General features: G+C 40.8%; 1 protein-coding gene across 3 annotated transcripts; it reads left to right on the top strand.

Annotated features, from left to right (window-relative positions):
• Window positions 1–704: 704 nt before the first annotated feature.
• FAM98A (family with sequence similarity 98 member A) lies at window positions 705–19,812 on the top strand. 3 transcript variants are annotated; one of them, XM_083829630.1, is made up of 9 exons: window positions 705–741; window positions 4,038–4,117; window positions 6,390–6,538; window positions 8,087–8,221; window positions 10,633–10,817; window positions 12,155–12,235; window positions 13,598–13,714; window positions 16,303–16,470; window positions 17,939–19,812. In XM_083829630.1, exons 2-9 carry the CDS (start codon window positions 4,065–4,067, stop codon window positions 18,686–18,688), a joined length of 1,638 nt encoding a protein of 545 aa, XP_083685756.1. In that variant the 5' UTR covers window positions 705–741; window positions 4,038–4,064; the 3' UTR covers window positions 18,689–19,812. The 3 variants fall into 3 exon arrangements, with proteins under 3 accessions (XP_083685756.1, XP_083685755.1, XP_083685757.1); XM_083829629.1 differs by lacking the exon at window positions 705–741 and adding an exon at window positions 3,475–3,877; XM_083829631.1 differs by lacking the exons at window positions 705–741; window positions 6,390–6,538 and having other exon boundaries at window positions 4,046–4,117.
• Window positions 19,813–22,161: the final 2,349 nt, after the last annotated feature.

Genomic DNA, 22,161 nt, shown 5'->3' with positions numbered 1-22,161 from the left:
CGAGAGAGGTTCAAAACCAGTACATCTTAATTGTGTCTTTAGCCATACCATCCAAGATAGGATTACAAAAAAAACCTCATACTTGCATTTCATGCATTCAGTAGAATGGATTCAATTTGACTGGTGGAAAAAAAAATAATTTCATACATAATTTGCTGCAGTACTTCATAATTAACATTTGATCGTATCTGGCATTTGGTAAAAGACACAGGTGTGGGCAGCCTGCTTCAAGCTGGCTACAGGGTCTACAGAGAGAGATCATCCAAGATGCTGACTTGTATTATTCCTCTGAGGCTTAAATCTGTGTTTCAGAACCCAAGAAAAATGTAAGATTGTAAGATGAAACCGTCTGCTTTATAAGGTTAGCATCCTATACCAAAGCATCAAATATCCAACTTCTAGTTATCCTAGTTCTTAAAATCTTCATGTACTCCCTGCATTCGCTGTATGTCCAATTACAGCTATTTTCATGCTGTTTTAAGCTTGCTAGACTTCTTTCAGTCTGTATCAAGTGCTTTTGGTGTTGAAAACTTTTAATGCAGAGGGGAAGGAATCGAAAGGTCCTCAGACTTGGAATTATAACAGTCAAACTCAACAGACGGTCAGCAGGTGGGATTTGAGGATGAGCATTGAGTTTGCTGTAACAAGCCCATTCCCTTTCCTGGCTTTTGGTTAATTTCCACAGGAGCTATGAACGTGTTACCTGGAGCTGCTGGACTTCTGGAATACTCTTCTGAAAAGGTGGGTGCACATTTGCATGCCTGGAATGGTATCTCTTTCTCTTCACTTTGGTAATTCTTTTCATTGTTATTAAAATGGTTATTCAGTGAGGATTTTCTATATTCTTAATGGTTAAACATGTTTTTCATGGGTGTATTTGTAATGTGAGTTCTTTTGCTGGCATCCAAGAAGACTGTATGTGTGGATGCTTCTTTTCTCTTGATTAAACAGTATTATATTAAAAACAAATATTAAACATTTATGAAATAATTCTGGACCCTGAGTGCTGTTTGTTTAAAAACTATTCTCTAAAGAGGATTAAAAAGTGCAAGCTACTTCAAGATCTAATAGCAAGAGATGGAGCTAGTTTCTGAAGCTTCTTGATTCATAGGGCCTTCATGGCCCTACAATAACAGCTTCTTTATCTCTTGGAAGTGCTGCTCAAAGTGCCTTTTAAAACTCCTGCCTCAGGATTAACCTGGATTCTTGCTGTTATTTTGCAACTCGGCAACCATGTTAAACTATTATTGCAAACTTTTTTCTCACGTGATCGCAAGAAGTCCCTTGTTAACTCTTTGCACAATTACTTCACCTAAGGGAAAATACTGCCCTGTTTCACCACCAAAAATGTCCCAACAGCAGCTAGGAAGCTGAAAAGAATAAAGAAAACGGACAGTCTAGTCTGCCTTTTTGCATAGGTTTATCATAGCAGTTGATTATTCTAGAAAATAATGTGTGATAAAATGTTTTACAGTATGCAGATGGGCTCGTCCTGCTTTATATATGTGATAAGAAAACACAAACTAGTTTGCTGCTGCTGCTCAGGGAAAGAGAGCACTTCAGAAATGCTTGTATTCCCCACAGGAGCTCCATGCAATGTTAATGTGATTCCTAGCAACAGTGTCCTTCCTTCAATTGCTGCTGCAGAAGCTCTTTAGTAAACTAATTACCATAGCACTGAAATCCTCTGTCTAATGGAGGAGTAGTCTGAGGATAGATTCAAGCGCCCTGTCTAGAAGAGCCTGACAGTACTCTTATCTATTTCTTTTAGTAACCAAAGCTGCATAGTAGAAGAGATCCAGCTGCTCTAGAAAATAAGCATATATTTTTGCTCATAAGGTAATCAGGAACATACTGAAGTCAAGAAATTAACTGCCATGCAATGGCTGCATTTTAACCTGGTTCTTTAGCAGTAGGAGAGAAGTGTTGGATGGAGTTGCTCAATCTGGTAGCCTGGCAGAGGTGAGGCTACCTGCTGCTCCATCTCACTGGGTCCTGCCAGTAGCAAGGATGAGAAAACAGTGCTTGTGAAAATGGAAACATCAACACCACCGTCATCCTCTTCACCTCTCTGGCTGATGGGGATGAAGGTCCTTAGTGGAAAATACAGACATACAATATGAATCCCTCAAGTTAGATTAATCATTTTACCCACATCTAGCTGTGCAAGGAGGCTGAGCATAACCATTGCACCAAGAAAGTGTTACCAACCAACGTTTGGAAGGAAAAAAAAACATCCCCCAAGCCCTCAGCTCAGACTACTCATCTAGCCCAAGCTCCAAGACAGAGCATCTGAGATGCTTTGAGTAAATACAAGATGAAAGTATTCATCTTGTAGACTAAAGTAAAAGCAGGAAATTCTTACAAGTTTAGCCCAGCAATGATAAAGCAGCTTGCTATGAACCCTAGTCTGTGTGAGGGGGGGATTGTTTGCTTAAGTTGAAATAGCCCATTGCTCTTCTTTACCAACAACTGTCCAACTAGAAGCAAACAGACAAACAGGGATACCCATATTACTCCGTTTACATTAAATTTTTGGGTTTTTTTTGGAGGTATTTTTTCCTTTAAATAGTAGATTGACCTGCCTTGAGCTGCAGAAGCAGTGATTGATCCATCTATTAGTGAAAAATTACCTCTTTCTAGCCCTTCAAGATACTACTTGTCTTCATACCTTGAAGCTATACGATCCTTCCTTATTTGCAGCTTTCCTTTATGCAGAACGAGGGCAATTTCACGAAGCACAAGTACCCAGGGCTCCTCTACCGGAGCATGAACTCACTGCCGCTGAGGGACTGGGATTATTTTTGGCACCGGTGCTTTTGGCTTTCCCTGACACAGCCCGGCCTTTCCACCGCACGCTTCCTTTTTAGTACCGGCATGCTTTCTGCGGGGCTGTTGTGTGCACCAGCCCTTCCCACTCCCAGACCCCAAAATTAAAACCACGCTTCTGGAGCATAACCTTGGGGCATTTCACCGGTGGTGGGGCATGAGGCAGACCCCCCGTGGCCAGCCCCGCTGCAGCACCCCCAAAATGCCCATTACCAGCCCCCAGCAGGGTTGTGCCTTCAACCAGCGGTCCCACAAACCCACCTGGAGAGAAACGACACCCACAGGCGCAGCAATTTCTATATTTTTTATTCTTATTTTTTTAACAATTTTATTTTTTAACAATTTTATTTTTTAATATTTTATTTTTTAATAATTTTATTTTCTAATATTTTATTTTAGTTTTTATTTTTTATTTTTATTTTTTTTAATATTTTATTTTATTTTATATTTTTTACACGCCACAACCGCGACACCCCTCGGCTGCTGTGGGGCCCCCTCACGGCCCGCTCCCCTCAGCGCCCCCCCCCCCGCCGCCCGGCAGGCCGCCTCCCTCAGCAGCCGGAAGCTGCCTACTGCAGCCGCGAAGGGGATGCTGGGAGTTGTAGTCCCCGTGGCGCGCCCCTGTGGGGTCCTCGCAGGCGAGGGCGCGTGCGCTCACGGAGGCGTTTTGGCCCCCGCGCCCCGCCGTCTCCCTCGCCCCGTGTTGCGCGGCTCGCCCTGGCGCATTCCAGCATGGGTTCCGCTGCGCGGAGGGGGCCTTCCCTGGGTCTGCCCCGCGCAGTGCCTTAACAGAAACACCGCCTCCTCCCCTCGTCCCGCGCTCCCACCCCGCAGAACCGCCAGCCTCTCGCTGCCACCCTTCCACTCCCTGTACCAGCACAGCCTGGCTCGGCGCTTAGTCGGAGAACCCCTCAGAAAAACAACCAGGGCCGTTCAGGCGCCGCGGCGGGGCAGCCGGGGGACCTACTCCCTCCCTCTCCCCCCCTCCCCTCCCCCTGACATGCCAACCCGGCAGTCGGCGGCGCAGCAGCAGCAGCAGCAGCAGCGCGTGAGCAGCGGGCGCGTGTCGGGGGCTCCTCGCGCGGCGCGGCCGTTGGGGCCCTGAGGGGACGGGGCGGGACGGGACGGGGGGGGCGGCGGGTTAACGGCTGTAACGGTCACGGGTAATGGTAACGGCGGCGCTGAGCGAGTCCCGCCGTGTCCCGCAGGTTCCCGCCTCCGCTCCCCGCCGCAGGATGGAGTTCGAGCTGCTGGAGAGCGACGTGCTGGAGTCGCTGGAGGACCTGGGGTAAGCGCCCGGACGGGGTGTGGGGGTGTGTGCCCGTCCGTCCGGGGTTGGGGGCGGCCGTATGTGGCCGTGCAGCGCTCTGTCGGGGTGCGGTGGCTCGACACGCAAAGGTTTTTATTTCCAGGGTAAGCTGGTGGGGGTCGCCCCGAAGCTTGACAAGCAGGCGCCTGTTTTGGCAGGCGTTGCTGGGGCTGAAAGGGGAAAAGGTCCCTGCCGTGATGCACCTACCATATCCAGCCGCTTGGTTTTTTTTCTGCCACGTGTTTAAAAGGATGTTAAGGGCTTGAAGGAGTTGTCAGTTCTGCTCCTAATCTGTGTTACTGCTGATCTTTGGCTCTCATAAAGTGAACAATGAAAACGGGATAAAAAATCGGTGATATCAGCAAGGATTGGCAACTCGGATTGAAATGGAAAACTTGGAGGGCAAAAGTCATGGGACTTTTAGTAACAAATTGAATTAGTATCAAACTGAAAAACTGCGTGCAGCTGAATGTCTTCTGTCAGTTCCCTTGGGTCTGTAACAACTGGAGTGCTGAAGGCCTCAAGCTTTGATGGTAACTCTGTTATCCTTCACAGCTCAACCTATTCACTGTAACCAAACTCTGAAGACATTTGTAACGTATCACTTTTTTTATTTTCAATAACATTGCACATCGAAGAGTTCTTTGCTCTTTTTCTGACTTGTGCTTGAGGTGCTTAAATGGCAGCCTCTTCTGTTTAAGTCACTTTGTTGAACTAGTGAAAAAGCAAACAGACTTGGCAACGTAACGCTCCCGACAGAGGAGCATAGCTGTAGAGCACAGGCAGCCGGAGGTGTGGGCACAAATGGAAAGAAAAGGCTGCTCGCAGTCATGAGTCTGCAAGTTGGATTACAGGCCGAAGAGCTGTGTGCCTGAAATCGTAGTAACCAGAGATAATTCAGTTACGATGTCTCACCTGTCAACGAAGAATCCTAGAAATGTGACAAATGACTTAAATGCAGATCCTGCCACAGCAAAAGGCCTGTCGCTGCTTCAGTTCTACTTGGATATATAACTTGATGTTTCTATTGAGTCATATATGTTCCCATACACATGTGGGGCAGGACTTAAACTTGCTCCAATTAGCATGTTGGAATTGTCTGCCCCGCTGTGGTAAGGTGCTAGAGATGTAGTATATCAGATCTCAGCTTCCGGTCAATTGCTAGTAAATGCACTCTGTGCCATTAATCCTGCTGATCTGTGGGGCAAAAGTTATTTTTGAGTGTGGCTTCTTCATTTCGTTTGGCTGAGGTAATAAGTTGTTACACGGAAGACAAACCCTTTGTGTGTGATGATAAGCACAAGAACAAAGTGTGAAAGTTTACACTTTAATGTACTGTTTGAGAGATGGTTTTCTTCTGAGATTTGCCAAGAGTTGACTGAACTTACTGGGTTTCTGTGTCTTTACTGATGACTTTACTCTGGAAGCTCAAAAGAGTGATTTCTGTTGATTATTCTGACTCTTGGACGTCTTCCTGTTTTGGGTGCAGTACATCAAAAATGTTGTGCATTTTCTGCTTACGCCTTGGTAAGCTCTGGCTTTGTGCTTCTGCCTGGCTAATTAGGCTACCTTCTCCCTAGTCTCCTCTCTCCCCCCAGCAGGGCATCACTCACAGATGTCCTGAAAACTGTATCTTCTGAAACCAGCTCTGCAGAATCACGCTTTCTTACACTAGGCCTGGTTCTGCTTTATTTTCCTCATGCAAAGAACTAGCTGCTACTTGCTTTTCTGTGCCCCATTTAAGAGAGCAGCTTTTCCAAAGAGGATATTGTTTAGCATCGCTTTGACAATATTTATATCACAGTTTGTTTTGTATGGCAGCCCTTTAACATTTGGTAGGAAATGATACAAAAGATGCACCATTCTAGCAGTAATTATTCAATGTGCTGTAAAATTGTGTTCGCAAACAGTACTTTGGAACTGCAGTTGCCGTGTATAGGTATATTGTAACATCTTCGAGAGCTAAAGGCAAAGAAGTTGCAGCTGTATGTGGTAACCTTCTCCAGGATGAAAGTTTGATGGTGTTTTTTTGCGTCCCAGTCTCTGTGGCATTAAGCTATTGTGCATGGATACGCTTGGCTTACTCAGACGTTTACAGCTCAGTGCAGGAATATCTTACCAGTTTACATGTTCAGCATTTCATATGCGATGAGGGCGTAGCTCTCCATATGCATACAGCATAAAATAAATGTGCAGCAGGACATCGGTCACAGCAACCTTTAATGAACTGTGCTTTTGTTTTACTTGTCAGTTACAAAGGTCCATTGTTAGATGACGGAGCGCTGGCTCAGGCAGTCTCTCGTGGAGCCAGTTCCCCTGAGTTCACCAAACTCTGTGCTTGGTTGGTATCTGAGTTACGGCTGTTCTGTAAACTAGAGGAAAATGTGCAGGCAACTAACAGTAAGTAGCCATAACTCTAGCACAAACGTGCACTTCGTGTGTGTTCTTGCATGCCATAAAGAATTGGGCTGATAATTGCTAAATCTGTTGTACCAGTGAGTACTGTCTGCACACTGTCAGATTGCTGGTTATTTTCCACCTCGGTCTTCAAACTTACCTAATGAACAGCCAGTAGTGGTTGAAATAATAGTGAGGATCAGTCTTCTGATACTAGTGTTTTGTTAAATTGTTCAACCACAGATGTTTCTTAAAGTTCGTGGATGGATCTGAGGAAACGTTAGGTTTTTTATTAGATCGTGAGAAGACTTCTGTTCAAGCCTTTTGTTTATAATTTTGATATAAGAAATACTGACCAAGGAAACATCCTCACAACTACCGTGACCATATTTTCTTTTTTATTGTTGGTTACCGTAACTCTGTCCTAATCATGTATTTTTCTCTCTTTATGAAATACTCTGCAGAAAAGAGCCTGAAAATGTCAGTCTGTTTTTTGGTGGAGAAAGCAAATGCTAATTTTCCAAAAAATTGTGACATTCTGCAGATTAAGTTGTTAAATTAGTGTGATAATCAGTACTTCTAAATATTTCGTGTATCAACTCCAAATGTGTTTAATTTTCAATCTACTCAGTGCCGAAAGATTGCTGCCTTTTACCTCAACATACCTTGTTTTCCTTTTTCTTGCTATTTTTGACATGTGGTTCCTTTCTTCTGAGTGTATCTGACTCCCTATCTCGAACAACATAGCTTCTTGCCTCCCATAGTAGTATGAGTCTTACTATATGTTTTGTTTATAAAAAATAATACAATGTGGCAATATTTCAAATATTTCAAATTCTCTGAATACACGGGTAGAAACATTTTTATCTGTAGCATCATCAAGTCCTTCCTTTATTTTATGTGACTTGAGTTTATAAATAACAGACAGTTTTGGGTTACACTCCCTTTTCAAAAGGAGACTGTTACTTTATATCCATTTTTGCATAACTTGACTTAACAATGTTAGATTAGCTTCACTGGTAGCACTTAGATTGATATTTGTGTCAGAGACTAAGCTCTGGCTTAAATGACTTAATTATTTTCAGTGAAATTAAACAAGATCAATTGACAAACAAGAGTCAACATGGACAGGAAGTAAAAATATAAGTACTCATAAACTGTGTTATTCATGATCTTAGCAGGATTATCTAGCATGTTTGTGGCAGGAACAGTTAGTTAATACTTAAAATACCCCTGTAAAATTTGTGTTGCATTTAATGCCGCTCTTCACTATAGAATTTACCTGTGGCTGTCTGTTGTAGCTGCAAACAGCTTTCAGTGAAAAGTAATTTAACAATAATGAGGGACATTGTGCATACAAATAAGTTGTGCCGTGTCTTTGAGAAACCCAAAGAATGCATTTGGCTTCCATTAAAAGCAGGATTTCCATGTTAAATAGCAACTGGAGGAAAACATTATTTATTTTTTATAAGAGTAAATTTGCTTTAATCATATAATCACAGTCAGTGGGAGAGTTACTAGCTGTAAACAAATCATTCTTTTTCTTCTAAGGTCCAAACGAAGCAGAAGAATTTCAGCTCGAAGTGAGTGGATTGCTGGCTGAAATGAACTGTCCATATGCATCATTAACATCAGGAGATGTGACAAAGCGCCTTCTTAATCAAAAGAACTGTCTCTTGCTGCTTAGTAAGTAAAAAGGGTGCTGGTAGGCAATTTTGGTTTTGTGCTAAGAATTGTATTCTTATGCTTAGTGAGATACTGTTGGGAGCTATTTCCCCCACAGTGTATAAAAACAGCTACCTAAAATCACAAATTATTTTTCCCTGTAATATATGGTGTCAAAAAATTACACTTTTGGGTCTCATAAACTTACCAGTCACTCTGCAGCCAGTGCATGATGGAAAATATTCTGAACGTTAACCTTTCTCACATTTAGTGACAAAAAGCCTGTCCTATTAATTCTCAAAAGGAAATCTTAAGAGGGAATCATTTGAAGATTTCTACCAGGTTTTAGTCACTGAACTTTGTTCAGAAGGATCATAAAAATGACCGCTAACATTGAATGCATCAGCATTTAGGAGCCCCCACCAGGACTTGCAATGCACAATAAGACTTGCATTTTCCTACACTCCAAAAATAATTGGAACTTTTGTGAAAAAGAGAATGTTTTATTCCAGCTGCAGTTCTTTTGATCATCTCCGTTAGTAAGTAGCTTCAATGTTGCTTTCTGCTGCTTCAAAAGTAATGAACAGTAGCAAGGCTAATGTCTTCCATTTACTTTTCCATCCAGCAGGTTTATTCCTGCTTGGGAAGTATAGGTGCAAAACAAACAGTACTTAAATTTGGAAAAAGTGTGTGATGTTGATTCACATTTAAAATAATAAAAAAAATTGCAAGTCAGAATTAAGAATTTTAGTGCTAATTTTAATCTGATCTTAAATTCAACATATTTTTTTTGTTGTTCCCTCAGTTGCTGCTGATTCTTTAACTTTTCAGAACAGAAATATTCTGCCTTCAGCTGAGATATAAGAAATGAATTACAGAGTAGGTTCCAATACTGGAAAAAAATTAGTAGTAAGGCTTGATCTGAACTTGATTTGAAAGTATGTTTGAAAATATCAGAAAGTGAGGCAATTATAGTATTTAAAATGTTTTGTAGTTCAAGCACATCTGCCATTCAGCCTATTCTCTGTGGGCCAAGCCATTCAATAGTCATGGTTTGTCTGTGACATGGTTTATCCCAGAGGACTGTGGTGATGTACGTTTTGGTAATACAAAGCTGTGTTCAGGAGCTGGACTCTGGTGTTCCATCTGGAAGCAGTATTTTGTTTGTCAAATATGGACTTGAAATTGATGCCAAACTCTGTATGTAATGTGATAGTAATATCTAAAAATTCTGCATAGCTTTTATTACCTATATCAGGCTACCTTATTAGGTATCTTTTTGTATGTGAGCCTTAATCATTTTTTTAAAGAAAAAAGTTACCATCTTTAAGCAAATATTAAATGGAAGATTTAGCAATATTCTTACCAAAAGCAACGAATAAACATAAGTAGGTAGGGTTGTATTGGTGAACAACATCGCTAGAATACGATACGAAGTGCTGGCATCTGCAAAAAGAAATTCCAATTTTGTAGGTAATAAGTTGCTATTGTATAATTATTGGTTTACATGCTCACGAGTCTTTTTTTATCACTATAGTTTCTTATTTTTCAATTTTTATTCTAAGAACTAATTATGTAAATTGCTGTTAAGGTCACCCAGTATGATTCAAGATAAAAATAAACACATTTAACAATACTTTTAATTCAAACCTTCAATTTGTGAAAACTGCAACTAAAGGCTGTGGGCTAAATTTTTATCACCATAACCTACATCATAATGCTGTAGTTGTAGATGCAGACCATGTTCAGAAATTCTGTGGCTTTCAATTTTTTTTGTTTGTTTGATAAAGGATTTTTAATGTGATGGGGGACTCTCACAGTTGTAATGTTAAGGAGCCTTGCAGGTGTTTTAGCTTCAGTTTCATCAATTACTACCTATCAATTACAATTACTACTGTCCTGTAAACCTGAATACTCAATAGTACTTTAAAAAGTGAGGTTGTTTTTCCCCTGTGCATCTTGACTGCAGAAGTAGAAGAGATTCATATAACATTTCATTTCTATTTAGTCATGTCCTGGCTTCATTTCCCAAAACCTCAAGGAGTACTTGTTTGTGTAGCTTAAAGTGCATGCCCCAGTCCCTCATCCTGCTTATTTTCATGTTCCTAGTCTCCTGTCTTTGCTGGGCAAAGCCTGAAGGAAAAGAGCTGTGCTCTGTTGAACTCTGTGATAATACCTGTCAGAATTGCAAGGGTTTTTTCCAGGCTTTAATTGGTTGCACTAAACCTTTTCCCTGTTTGTTGTGTTTCTAGCATTGGGCTCATCGATTGCTCAAAATATGAGTGTTCTGCGGATACCAAAATTATAGCCCTAACTCTTTCTAAACTGCTCCATTTGCACATTTGTTGGTCGTAAGCGCTTGAATTCTCATTGGTTCTAAAATATTTATCTCAAATATACTTGATGCTGAAATCTAATTTTTCTCACCCCAGCATACCTCATCTCAGAACTGGAAGCTGCCCGAATGCTGTGTGTGAACGCCCCTCCTAAAAAAGCACAGGAAGGAGGTGGCAGTGAAGTCTTTCAGGAGCTAAAAGGCATATGTATTGCTTTAGGCATGTCCAAGCCTCCAGCCAACATAACGATGTTCCAGTTCTTCAGTGGAATTGAAAAAAAAGTAAGATCCAAAGGAACAAAACTAGAATACTTAAGATGTTACTATTTTAATGGAAAGTAGTTCTGCGACCAGGAAGAGATTTGCCTCTTATGATATTCCAGTGTTTAAATTGTGATGGTTTACTGGGTATGCCAAGAGTCAGAATTCTGAAAATGAATTTAAAGGCTTTTTCCACGCCAAGGCACGAGGTCAGGACTGCTGCTATCATTGCCTTAAAGAGTGAGGTACTTCTTACTCTACTCTAGGTGTTAATGTCATCACTTGTTGCAGACATGGAAAATGCTGAGCTTAGGCATCAGAAAGAACACTAAGGAGGAAAGTATTTCAAGATGTATAACTAAGAAGAAACTTTTACAGGAACCTATTGTTTTAAAAATATTTACATGAAAAGGTATTATAACTAAAGTCAAACATTTTCCCTGAGGCTTTATCAGGTTTTGTGGTTCCATTTGTTTTTGTTTCTTTACGTGTATGTGTTCTCCAGGTTGCCAATTTTTTTTTAAAGTTTTCCTTTCTTTGAGTGACTTTAACAAAGCAAAAAACAGAGTGGAATAGACTATCCAGTGCACAGACCAAAGGTGGGAAGTGGAGGTTTTTAAGCTACATTATGTATAAGTTTTTTGGAGGGGAGAGCAGAGCAGCACCAAAGAATCTTTGTGAATTTTAAAGAATGGATAAGTTTATGTAGCTCCTGAAAATAACCGTAGACAAGTTTTTTGATTAACCTTTTAGTTGTGTTATATTTAACCAAATCTAAGCAACTGAAACCAGTGCTTCATTGCTTTGAAAAAAAAATCAGTTTGGTTTGACCTGTTAAAGAAGGGGATGATGGTTTTCCAGCAGAAGGCCAAGGTGTGGAATGGAAGCAGTTTGTTTTAACTTATAAAATGCAAATGAAATTTAAAGTTCTGGTGTGGAAGACTTTCTTCTTTTGATTGTAAAGAGGGGTCCTTCTTTAGGTCTTGTTGTTTCATGTAGTCTTAATACAACCTTTATGACATAAGTTTTTTTTTTCTGAATTAAAAAGGTGATGTATAGAATACCCTCTCTGTATTCAAGGGGAGCTTTAGGTCATGGAAACTTTCTATGTTAATTGTAGATCTCTCTATAGACCTTTCTCTTAATTTTTAGATAATTATATTGTAACTACCAGAAGTACTAAAATATAGTTGCTTTCCAAAAGAAGTGTGGTCGGTTCTCTGTCCCAAAGAAACCAACTTAATGTTGGAAGCTGCTGTGTCGTGCCTATGACCATTCAAGAGTCCTCTCCTGCAAGTTGAGTCTTGAAAAGCTAATTTTTTTAGGGAATACTTATATTTTTGTGTGTCTCCTAACAGCTGAAAGAAACCCTAGCAAAGGTTCCACCTAATCATGTTGGAAAACCTCTGTTGAAGAAACAGCTGGGACCAGCTCACTGGGTAAGTAGTTGCAGGTGTTAGTGCCTGTTTCCCTTGTCCAGGAATATAAAGTGTGAATCTTGATTCTGTGTGCGATGTTGCAAAATGTTTTTTTCTCATCCCTTTCCAAAGATGAGGTGACAATTTCTTGCAGTGTTTTAAAACGTATGTTAATACAGCAAATGTTCAGCGATTGCTGAAGGTCTTTCTTGAGTTCGTGAATCTGCATGATCAGATGCACACAAAAGTTTCTCAACGTAAAGGAGAAAATTATTATTTACAGTGGTGGGGCTCTGCTGACCTGTGTGCTTGTGCAGTAGCTTAAGCCTTCTTCTCCTGTCCCTTTCCAGTGCTGAGTGATGTAGCTTTGCTGAGACGTCTAACATCCTTTCCCATAGCTTTTTTCCAGTTAACCTGTGGGTCCTCCTATCATTTTTTCCTCTCTCTATGCTGCTAGAGTAGTCATCTTCCTTCATAGCCTCTTCTCCGAGAAGCCGGGTGTGCAGGTAGAAGCTGAGAGGGGCTGTACACCCAGGTGGCAGACATGATCATCTCCAGCTGGGACTTGGCTTTGTCACCTGCTGTTATAGAAGGGTGTTGCTTTGGTTAGATACTGCTGCTGAACCAGCACAAAGCTGTTTGCTACTGCAAAACTCTGGGAGTCTCTCAAGCCTCTTGCTTAAGGTTGAAGGTTTTCTATTCCCAACAGTCTGTTTCCTTGAATGTTTGTGTTGTCTGGGCTGAAATTGGGTCCCCACCACCCCCCTCCAGCCAGGCTTCAATCGGTACATAAATATTTTCTTTAATGGTGCATATCTAATCTGTTGCCCTGACTAGTCCTCTGTGTGCTTCTGGTGAGGGCTTTTATCCGTAGGGCACTCTGTTGTCTTGTCTGTATGCAGGCTGTACTTTAATCAAGATCCTCTTACAGTTCTTTACTTACTTTTAGTGCTCTATCTTTGTACTTAAGCTTGCTTCTTTTTAAGAAGGCAAGGACACCCTGGTCCCTAGGATTTAAGTTATATGCTTGTATCTCCTTCAACCTGTTGTATTTAGTGTTTTCTCGCTTTTGCTTATATGTCCTGGTGGGTATTGAGACATGTCTTAACAGTGCGTGCAGCTTTTAAGTCCCTTATAAGCAACAGACAGCTGTGCCTGTTAGAAAAGGTATAAGGCTGAAAGTGGAGATAACAAAGCCTTTGGGGAAAGTATTGTCAGCAGACATAGCTTGCTGTGGGCTCATTTGTCAAAGTAGATGACTGCAGGCTTAAGCCCTGGTTAGTGTCCACACGTCTGATTCTCTTCCATACACATAGTTAATTGTCTTAAATGGAAATATTCTATCTATAACGCATAAGTTATATTTGCAAATTTTCATTTCAGGAAAAAATTGAAGCAATTAATCAAGCCATAGTCAACGAATATGAAGTCCGAAGAAAACTGTTAGTCAAACGTTTGGATGTTACTGTGCAGTCCTTTGGCTGGTCAGATAGAGCTAAGGTACAAATAACTTGCTGTGAAGTCCTGGTCTATGGTAATCCCTTATAATAATTATCCCTGGAAAACTGCTTCATTGTTTTGCCCTCTCTGAGTAAGAAATAACCAAAGAAGTTGTCTGCTTTTGTTTTGAGTTTCTGAAGAAGTTTATGACAATGTAAGATGACTACAAAATTTTCTTTAAAGTTAATTTGTTGTTAAAAGCACCATGTGAAATGAGAAGATATACCGTGTATAATGTACACCAAAGCCAGAACAGGTAATTAATAGGCCATTAGAAAAAAGAGTAGGAGATTACTGATCCAACCATTTGCATTGAGAGTACCTCAATGTGAATCTGTGAGTGCTGTATCTGTGTGATGGTAGAAAAGCAGCTTCCTGTTGACCACTCCTTAATTTTGTGCTGTCCATAGTGATCAAATTTCCTTAGCTCAAAGTGTGTCTGCAAGCACAACTTGACAGATGCATGTGAGGAAATTCTGCTTTTAAAAATGTTTTAAAAAAATATTTAAAAATGTTTTCCTCATTTCCTATGGTTTATAGCAAAAAAGGAATGAGCATTTATGACAATAAATCTGCATTACTGCATACAGCAGTATGACAGTATTTAAATTGTATGCAAAGTTTATTTTCTAGGGCTTAAACCAAATCGGCAAACATGAAGTTAATTATGATGCTGCTAGCAGTGTTTGAGACTGAGGAGTTGTTAGCCATAAATTGTGGCACATGAAGTGCCGCGAGTTTTTCATTCGAAAAGCAACTGCGTTTTAATCATAATATGTGGCCTCTCCCCTTTTATTCATCCCTAAACAGGACTTCTGCTGATGTCTTTCTCTTAAACCTAGCATTCTTTGGTGTTGTTTTTTTCTTAGTAGATCAGGGAGTTATCCAGTTGTTTGAATATTTTAATAGTGACTGAGGCAAAAATATGGACCAGGCTAAAAAACAGGTTCCTTTTGGTTGTTACAACTTTAGTATCCAAATCCATGATTTTGTTTTTTCTTCCCCTAGGAGAATTCTAAGATGTCTTTGAGCTTGACTAGCTATATGAAAGCCTTTCAGAGAAACCACAAAGTGCATATGTGTTTATATTCATTGAAATTCAAATCTAAAGTTGTTACAACCACAACACTATGAAATTGGGCGATGTGGCTATAGTGTTCCAAACACGCAGTACAGTTTGTTTTAATAGTAATTTCTAGCAATGCTTTAATACATGGTGGTCATTTTAAATATTTTAAAATTAATAAAGTATCAGAATACGGCAATATTAACTAAATAGTTATTTTTCCAGATGGTGGAAAACATCAGTAAAATTTTTGTAGTCTGTTATTAGGGCTTTTTATTTAGGCAAAATTTAAAATTTTGAATTAAAAGAATAATATCACAAGAGCTAAGTCAAACTTGCTAGAAAACAAAAACATTACTGGTGGATACTGTTTCTTCTTCTGACTTTAGCCAATGCCAGGTAATGAAGTGCATGTTTTCCTTTTGAATAATTTCCTTTTGAATAAACCTTTTTCAGCTTGTAATGTAGAAGTACAAGCTCTTGGTTCTAAAAACTTAATCCTGGAGTCACTTGGAAATACATACTCTAAACTCTTCTCAGTTCTAGTTTTCTGTCTTTAGATGGAAAAAAAGATTTTAGGATTTTAAAACTTACTCTTAAATTCTTGCTCTGTCAAGAGATTTGTTGGAAAACCAATCTTGCCCATTCCCACTGCTGTCATCTGTGGTCCGGCTGTCCCTGCAGTCATTTTGTCTCTGTGCAGACTGCAATCTGTTTTATCTTAACTGCATCCTACGTTGTATTCTAACTGAAGGCAGATGTAACTCGTGTATTAACTCATGCACTATTTTGTTACATCCGTCAATTGGATAATTGCTATCATGGTTTTAAGGTGTTTGAAACAGCAAGTACAGTTAATGCCAAAAAAGTATTAGAGGAAGAGAGATTGCTTACAAGGCAAAGTTGAACCCTAAGATCTGATTTCTAGCTTGGGGTCTACACTACACAAGACAAAGGACTGGTTTGGAACAAGTTCCTGAGAGCTTTAGTTCTGCCAATACCTCTTGATGGAACCTGACCTGACTGTGAAAGAGTTAATGCAGCCTGTTCCTGCTGGTGCAGGGTTGGTGATTTGGTGATGCAATTGTAACTGGAATGGATGCGGGGCAGGAATTCGTGCAGACACAGGAGGAGGGCTTGAGACAGGTTCTGAATGTGCTTCAGTTTTGGTACCACATTAGCGGTACTTCATTATAACTATATGGCACACTCTTGTTCTGCGTTTGCCTGAGAAATAAGTCTGCACATATTTTCTTAATGTTAAAATAGTCAGAAAATCGGTGTCTTGTCAGTTCAGTCAGAATAGTGTTTCACGCGTTACTTCAGAAATTAATTTGACAAATGCGGGATTTGTTGTGGTGATTTTTAGTTAAGCGATTCTTCCTGTTTTTATATTCATTTTTGTTCTATTTGCAGTGGCATCTCGTTCTTCAGTGTTGATTTTTTTTTGGTGAAGTGTCCCATTCCTTTCCTATTTTGCCTATTACTTTAGCTGACTGGGTTTTGTTTTTTTCCTCAACAGAGTCAGACAGAAAAACTGGCTAAAGTCTACCAGCCAAAACGTGCCCTCTTATCTACTAAGTGCACTATTTCCGTCGCAAATCTCTTGGCAGCTCGACAGGATCTGTCAAAGATTATGAGAACAAGCAGTGGGTCCATCCGAGAGAAGACTGCATGTGCCATTAATAAGGTACTCTTGGTGATGAGTGGCTAACATCACTTCTCCTATTAATGAATATTCAAGTGATTTGAATGTGGTAATAAATCTTACTTTTTTTAGGATTGTAAGTGGAAGTTGGATATAAGGGATAAGAAACGTGGCATTTATGTACTCCATAATGTACTGATACACAATCTAGGGAACTTCAGTTTTATCTGCTCAGGTTCAGAGTGCCCCCTTCTTAGGGGTAGTTAAAAAAACAAACAAACAAAAAAAAAACCATCTTGGACAGTGGAAGTTGGCCTGCTCTATCTTATTAGAATTACTGATGATATTGCACTGCTGCTACTTAATTCTGTCATGATATTTAAAATTCATGATATTTAAGCTAACACCTCTATAGTAACTTTGTCCTATGTAAATAGAATCTGTTAAGATCTTAAAGCGAATGTATTGCATGTTAGATTTCTCTGTATGCAAATAAGAGATTCTAGTCAAGTGTGTAGTTTTAGTAATGACACAGAAGGAATATAATTTAAATGATTTCCCTTGTTTCAAGAATTAAGTTTTCACGGGAGTAATGGGCTCACAAGGGCAAATGTACTGAACTTGAAGCTCAGTAACTATGTACAGAAGTATATCGGGTACTTTAAAATTTGTAGTTGTACATACACACTTTTCTCTGTTTTGGGGTACCAGTTGTAGTTCAGATAATGTTCTAATTCCACTAGTATGGAATAGTGCTGTGCTGATTTGACCTCCCAAATAGTTTTTGCACCTTTTTAGCGTACTTTGAGTGAAGAATGTAAAAGAAAGTGAGTGGGCATGAAGACGTGTGATATATACAGTATCATCAGACTGTATATACATTTTATTAGGAATGCAGTACTGCCCAGCTGCTGATCCATACTCTGTTAACTGCTAGTCATTATCAGTATTAAATGTCTTCCAAGACATTAACAGAAATTAACAAAATAACCTGCTTCCATCGAAGCTTTTTTCTGTTGCATTGTTTCACATTTTAAAATGATACAAATGTCCTGTCCCATCTGTAGCCTTGCTGAATCCTTAATGTCACAGCATCATTGGACAGCTGAAGACTTCTAGAGTCTTGCTTACCTCTGGTGCTGTCTGAAATTTGTTCGTTGGTGTGTGAAGTTCGGAAAGTTTGTCTGTGTCCTTACTGAGAAATAAAAAAATCTTTGCATGTGGTTTTCCAAAGCTATCATCATAGCTGATGGTTTATACAGCAAATCAGAGCACCAGTGAAGAGAAAGCCATGAGTATGGTGCAACTCAGTCTGAGGTGAGCAGTCTGCAGCACTAAATGGTTTAGTGAAAGATTGTGTGGATGCTGCCTTTATTTGTGAGCCTGCTGCTTGAACAAGGGACCCAGGTCTCTAGGCTTGTCTTGTTAGCAGTGCTTGGAGTACCAGATAATTCCTGTGACTCTTCTGTGAGGTGTAACAACTCCTAAAGTTCTCTCTTTCCCTTTGCAGGTGCTTATGGGCAGAGTACCTGACAGAGGAGGAAGGCCCAATGAAATTGAACCACCACCTCCTGAGATGCCACCCTGGCAGAAAAGACCAGAGGCTGGTCCACAGCAAAGTGGAGGCAGAGGAGGAAGAGGTGGCTACGAATCCTCATATGGCGGGCGAGGAGGCTATGACCATGGGGGTCACGACCGAGGAGGAAGAGGAGGCTATGACTCATCGTATGGAGGACGAGGAGGTCATGAACAAGGAAGTCATGATCGAGGTGGGCGAGGAGGACGTGGTGGTTATGATCATGGCGGCAGAGGAGGTGGAAGAGGAAACAAGCTCCAAGGAGGCTGGACAGATGGTGGAAGTGGTGGCTATCAGGATGGCGGCTACAGGGAGAACAACTACAGAGATGCAGGTTTTCAAACAGGTGGCTACCACGGTGGTGGTGGTGGTGGCTACCAAGGAGGAGGCTATGGTGGCTACCAGTCATCTTCATACACAGGAAGTGGCTACCAAGGGGGTGGTGGTTACCAGCAAGACAACAGATACCAGGATGGTGGGTCCCACAGTGACCGAGGGGGTGGGCGTGGAGGAGGGAGAGGTGGCCGCGGTGGGCGTGGTGGCCGCGGAGGTCAAGGAGGAGGCTGGGGAGGCAGAGGAGGACAGAATTTTAATCAAGGCGGGCAATTTGAGCAGCACTTCCAGCATGGAGGCTATCAATATAACCAATCTGGTTTTGGACAAGGAAGACACTTTACGAGTTGAGGCTGCTAAAAACTTTTGCTTCAGCAGAGCTCAAATAATAGAAACCTGGTTTTGTGGCCTGGCTTAATCTCTTCTAGAATTAGTACAGATTTGTACGCGTCAGGCAGAATCTTGTTGGGTGGGATGTTTTGTACTGAGCAAAGTACAGTTTTCTGTAGACTTCCCTTCCCGCCCCAACCTGTATGAATTAAATGCATCATAACTACTCACTGCACTTCACCTAAATATGAATTAATAGCTGTGCTTTTTAGATGTTGGACTGATGTCTTCTGCTCAAAACACATCTGTCTTGAGCAGCTACCTGCTATGTTTGCCTTCCACTTTGGCTAGAGAAATATCAAGACTTGTCTGGTCAAAAATGTACATTGCAATACACAATAGATCTGCATCTCCCCCACCCTCCAATCATTGTTCAGTTACATGATCTAAAACCAGACTATTGCTCTTGGCTTGCTGGCCTCTTGTGTGTGTGTGTGTAACTTTGACTAAAATATGAGAGCCCACACAGCAGATTCAATCTTAACAACCAGGTTTGTTGTCTATTATATGAGCTTTACTGTAGATGCCACGTTTAGTAGCCTTACCTTCCACTAAGCAAAGTTTTTTCCCACCTGCTCAACTCTGAAGACTGACCGCCGCCAAAATCTGCAAAGATCACTTAAAACTAAGCTAAATTGTGAACTGATAGTGTGTGTAGGCCTGTAGTTAGGTGTAGCAATTCAAACTGACCTGCATCCATCCAAAACAAGTTGCTCCTCCTCCAAACCTAATTTTTACTTGAAATCAGCTAAAAAAAAATGACAAACTGAAATTTATTTTTTTTGCAAGTTAATACCACTGGCTCAGCAAATCTAGGGCAATTTGTTTTGGGGGTTGTCTTTTTAAAGAAATGCACTACGGCCTGGGAAGATTAGTTCCTGCCTGGAGGAAGCCCTTTTATTATTGCTGCAGAAAACAAAGCCTGGCTGAGTTTGATGTTCTAACTTTTTTTTTTCTTTACTGAAAGCCACATAATGCTTCTTGCTGGGTTTTTTTGTGTACATAAACATTGTCAAGCTGTGAAAGAAAATGGCTGAAGGTGTGCTGTTGTATAAAAGGTGAGCAATAAAAGTATCTGTATGTTCCCTTTTGCTTTAGTTTCTTTTCCTTCTTGGTAATAAATAAAGCAGTTGCTGCAGTAGCTGGAAACTCTAGGGTTTTCTGGCTTCTTCATCTATTTTGTTTTAATCTCTTTTATATGTTCTGATTGTCCAGAAGTACTGTGCATTCTGCCTCCTTAAAAGCTGTCAGAACTGGAGCAGATGGGAGGAATGGGTTTTGTTGCTTTCAGTTTGTTCTGTTCCTCCCCTCTGATTTGGTGTAGCAGCATAGTCCCTCTCTGGGGTCTTTATACAAAGTTACTCTTAAGCTGCCTCAGCATCAGTCTCCTGGTTATGCTCCTTCATGTCATGTGAACATGATATATTTTGGGGACTCTCCTGATGCTGTCCCAGGTTGTGGGAAATTTAGGTTCTTGCTTTCACAGCTGTAGCAGGGACTGTGCTGATAGCAGAGTGGCTGGGCTGTGTAAAGTACCCTAGGGGCTGAATTCAGGTTGATGCAGGTAGAAGTAATCCAAGGATTACAGAAATAACATTACATTTGAGAGAATCTATGTAACGCTAGTTTTGTTGTAATTCAAACTAATCATGTAAATAAGCTGGTAAAACATTGTTTAGACTCTATCTCCCTGTATTTCATTATGGGATCAATCTGAAAATCTCCTGCTTAATTTGTTCGGGCCACTAGGTGCTGCTAGTGATTCACAAGCTAGAAGTGAAGTGCCTTTCCAAGAAATCTCTGTTATGGTGTGTTTTTTTTTTAAATGCTTCAAACAGATTTTGACAAGCCTGTCAAGGAAAAAGTTTTCCATGTTGAATCTGGGTCTTTGGGGGTCACCCAGATAGAGCTATCTCAGCATAATACAGTTCAAATCACAAAGCATCCATCTAAAGATGGATGTTACTGCATCACAAAGGTATTGGTGGATTCTTGTATCGGGGTGCTCCAGAAAAGGTATCTACCGTGTGAGAGGGCAATACCTTGCCCGCTTGGGTCAGTGGGTTTTAGTGGCTTTTTTAAAATTAAGATTCTTTCAACTGGGACGGTCCTAGACTGATAGAGGTGGATAGGCAGAGGTAAAGAGCCTCTGTCTGGGAATGTAATAGTGTCAAGCTGACAGCTTCTGCTTTTCCTCACACTGCTCCTCATGGTAAAGAGGCTGGTGTTTTCTGTCAGTGCATTTTGAGTGCTGCAAACCCATCCCTAATGAGAGAACTTAGGAGGCTGTTTAGAGAGGCGCTGGTTGAGTTGCAACAGCACCTTCAGAGACTTTTCTGTGCTAGAGCTGCCAGTTTCTCTGCGAGGCTTTGTCTTTTGCTGCAGTGGATATTCTCTACTTTGCATGCTGAGGTGGCATGGTAAAATGCTAATGGTGGGGTTGGGGGAGAACAGAGATTTCCCCTGTTTTAGTAGCTTTTTCTCCTCAAAATATGCAGCTTCTCCTCCCTCTTCCAGTATTTAGGGTATGCTGACCCCTTTTTTTATTGCTGTTTGAGGGGGGACTTTCTGAAGGAGAAAAAAATTCAAAACAGGAGGCTTTAGAGGAAAGAAAACACTGCTTCTGCCAGCTGTTGTTGTTTTCCTTACTCTGTTTCCTCCTAGTGTGCTGTGACTTCTTTTGTTTTTCAGAGAAAACAAGCTTTGTATATGTGTAGAGAGCAGCCTTTATTAATAAAAGCAAACAGCCACTGCTTTGTTATTGTCTGTATGATGCCCCGATACTTTGATACTGTTTTGCAAACAAGATTCCTGCTGGGCTGAAAGGAATCTCATAACTGGAAACTGGGAGAGCAGAGATGGGTTGTTGAGATTATTAGGCTTGTGGTGGATTGAATGTATGTGCTGGATTTCATTTTACAGTGTGATGGAAAGCAGAACTCCAGGAGATCAAGAAGGCAACTAAGTAAGCAGGCATTTATACAATGAAACAGTGCTCTTCATTTAAACCCTGCTTGTTCTTCCCACTCTCTCTTCTACAAGCTTTGGGCATTTTGTTCTGCTTTTCCCTTTGCGTCTTTCTCTCCAGCAACTTTTGTCTCCTATAGCTTCATTTGCATTGCTTTTCCATTCTGTCTCTTGAGAGAGTTATCCTAAGTGTTGTCGCTTTGTAGGAAAATGCATCCTGTTTCTCATAGTCTTGAACACACGTTTGCTTCTCACATCAGGCATGTTGGTACGTGACTTAAAATACTGTGCTCTGTCTGCACTGCAGTCACAGTCGGGTTCTAAGAAATAGATGAATATTCCTTACTGTGTGCAAACCAGTAATGCAGCAAGGGAACAGGGCATCAAGCTGAACTTTCACCATGCATCATTCACTCGCCCTAGGAAGCCTTTTTGCTTGTAGCTGTTCCCTGGCTGGTTTATCTTTA

Source organism: Anser anser, assembly GCF_964211835.1.
Source record: "Anser anser genome assembly, chromosome: 3".
NCBI classification, from domain to species: domain Eukaryota; kingdom Metazoa; phylum Chordata; class Aves; order Anseriformes; family Anatidae; genus Anser; species Anser anser.
The sequence above is the reverse complement of the archived record's forward strand: the minus strand, read 5'-3'. Positions and strand labels throughout refer to the sequence as shown.

Coding starts and splice junctions, on each gene's coding strand:
- FAM98A (XM_083829629.1), top strand. CDS start 3,830: ATGCCAACCCGGCAGTCGGCGGCGCAGCAGCAGCAGCAGCAGCAGCGC. Junction 3,878..4,037: donor AGCAGCAGCAGCAGCAGCGC/GTGAGCAGCGGG, acceptor CGTGTCCCGCAG/GTTCCCGCCTCCGCTCCCCG. Junction 6,539..8,086: donor AAATGTGCAGGCAACTAACA/GTAAGTAGCCAT, acceptor TTTTCTTCTAAG/GTCCAAACGAAGCAGAAGAA.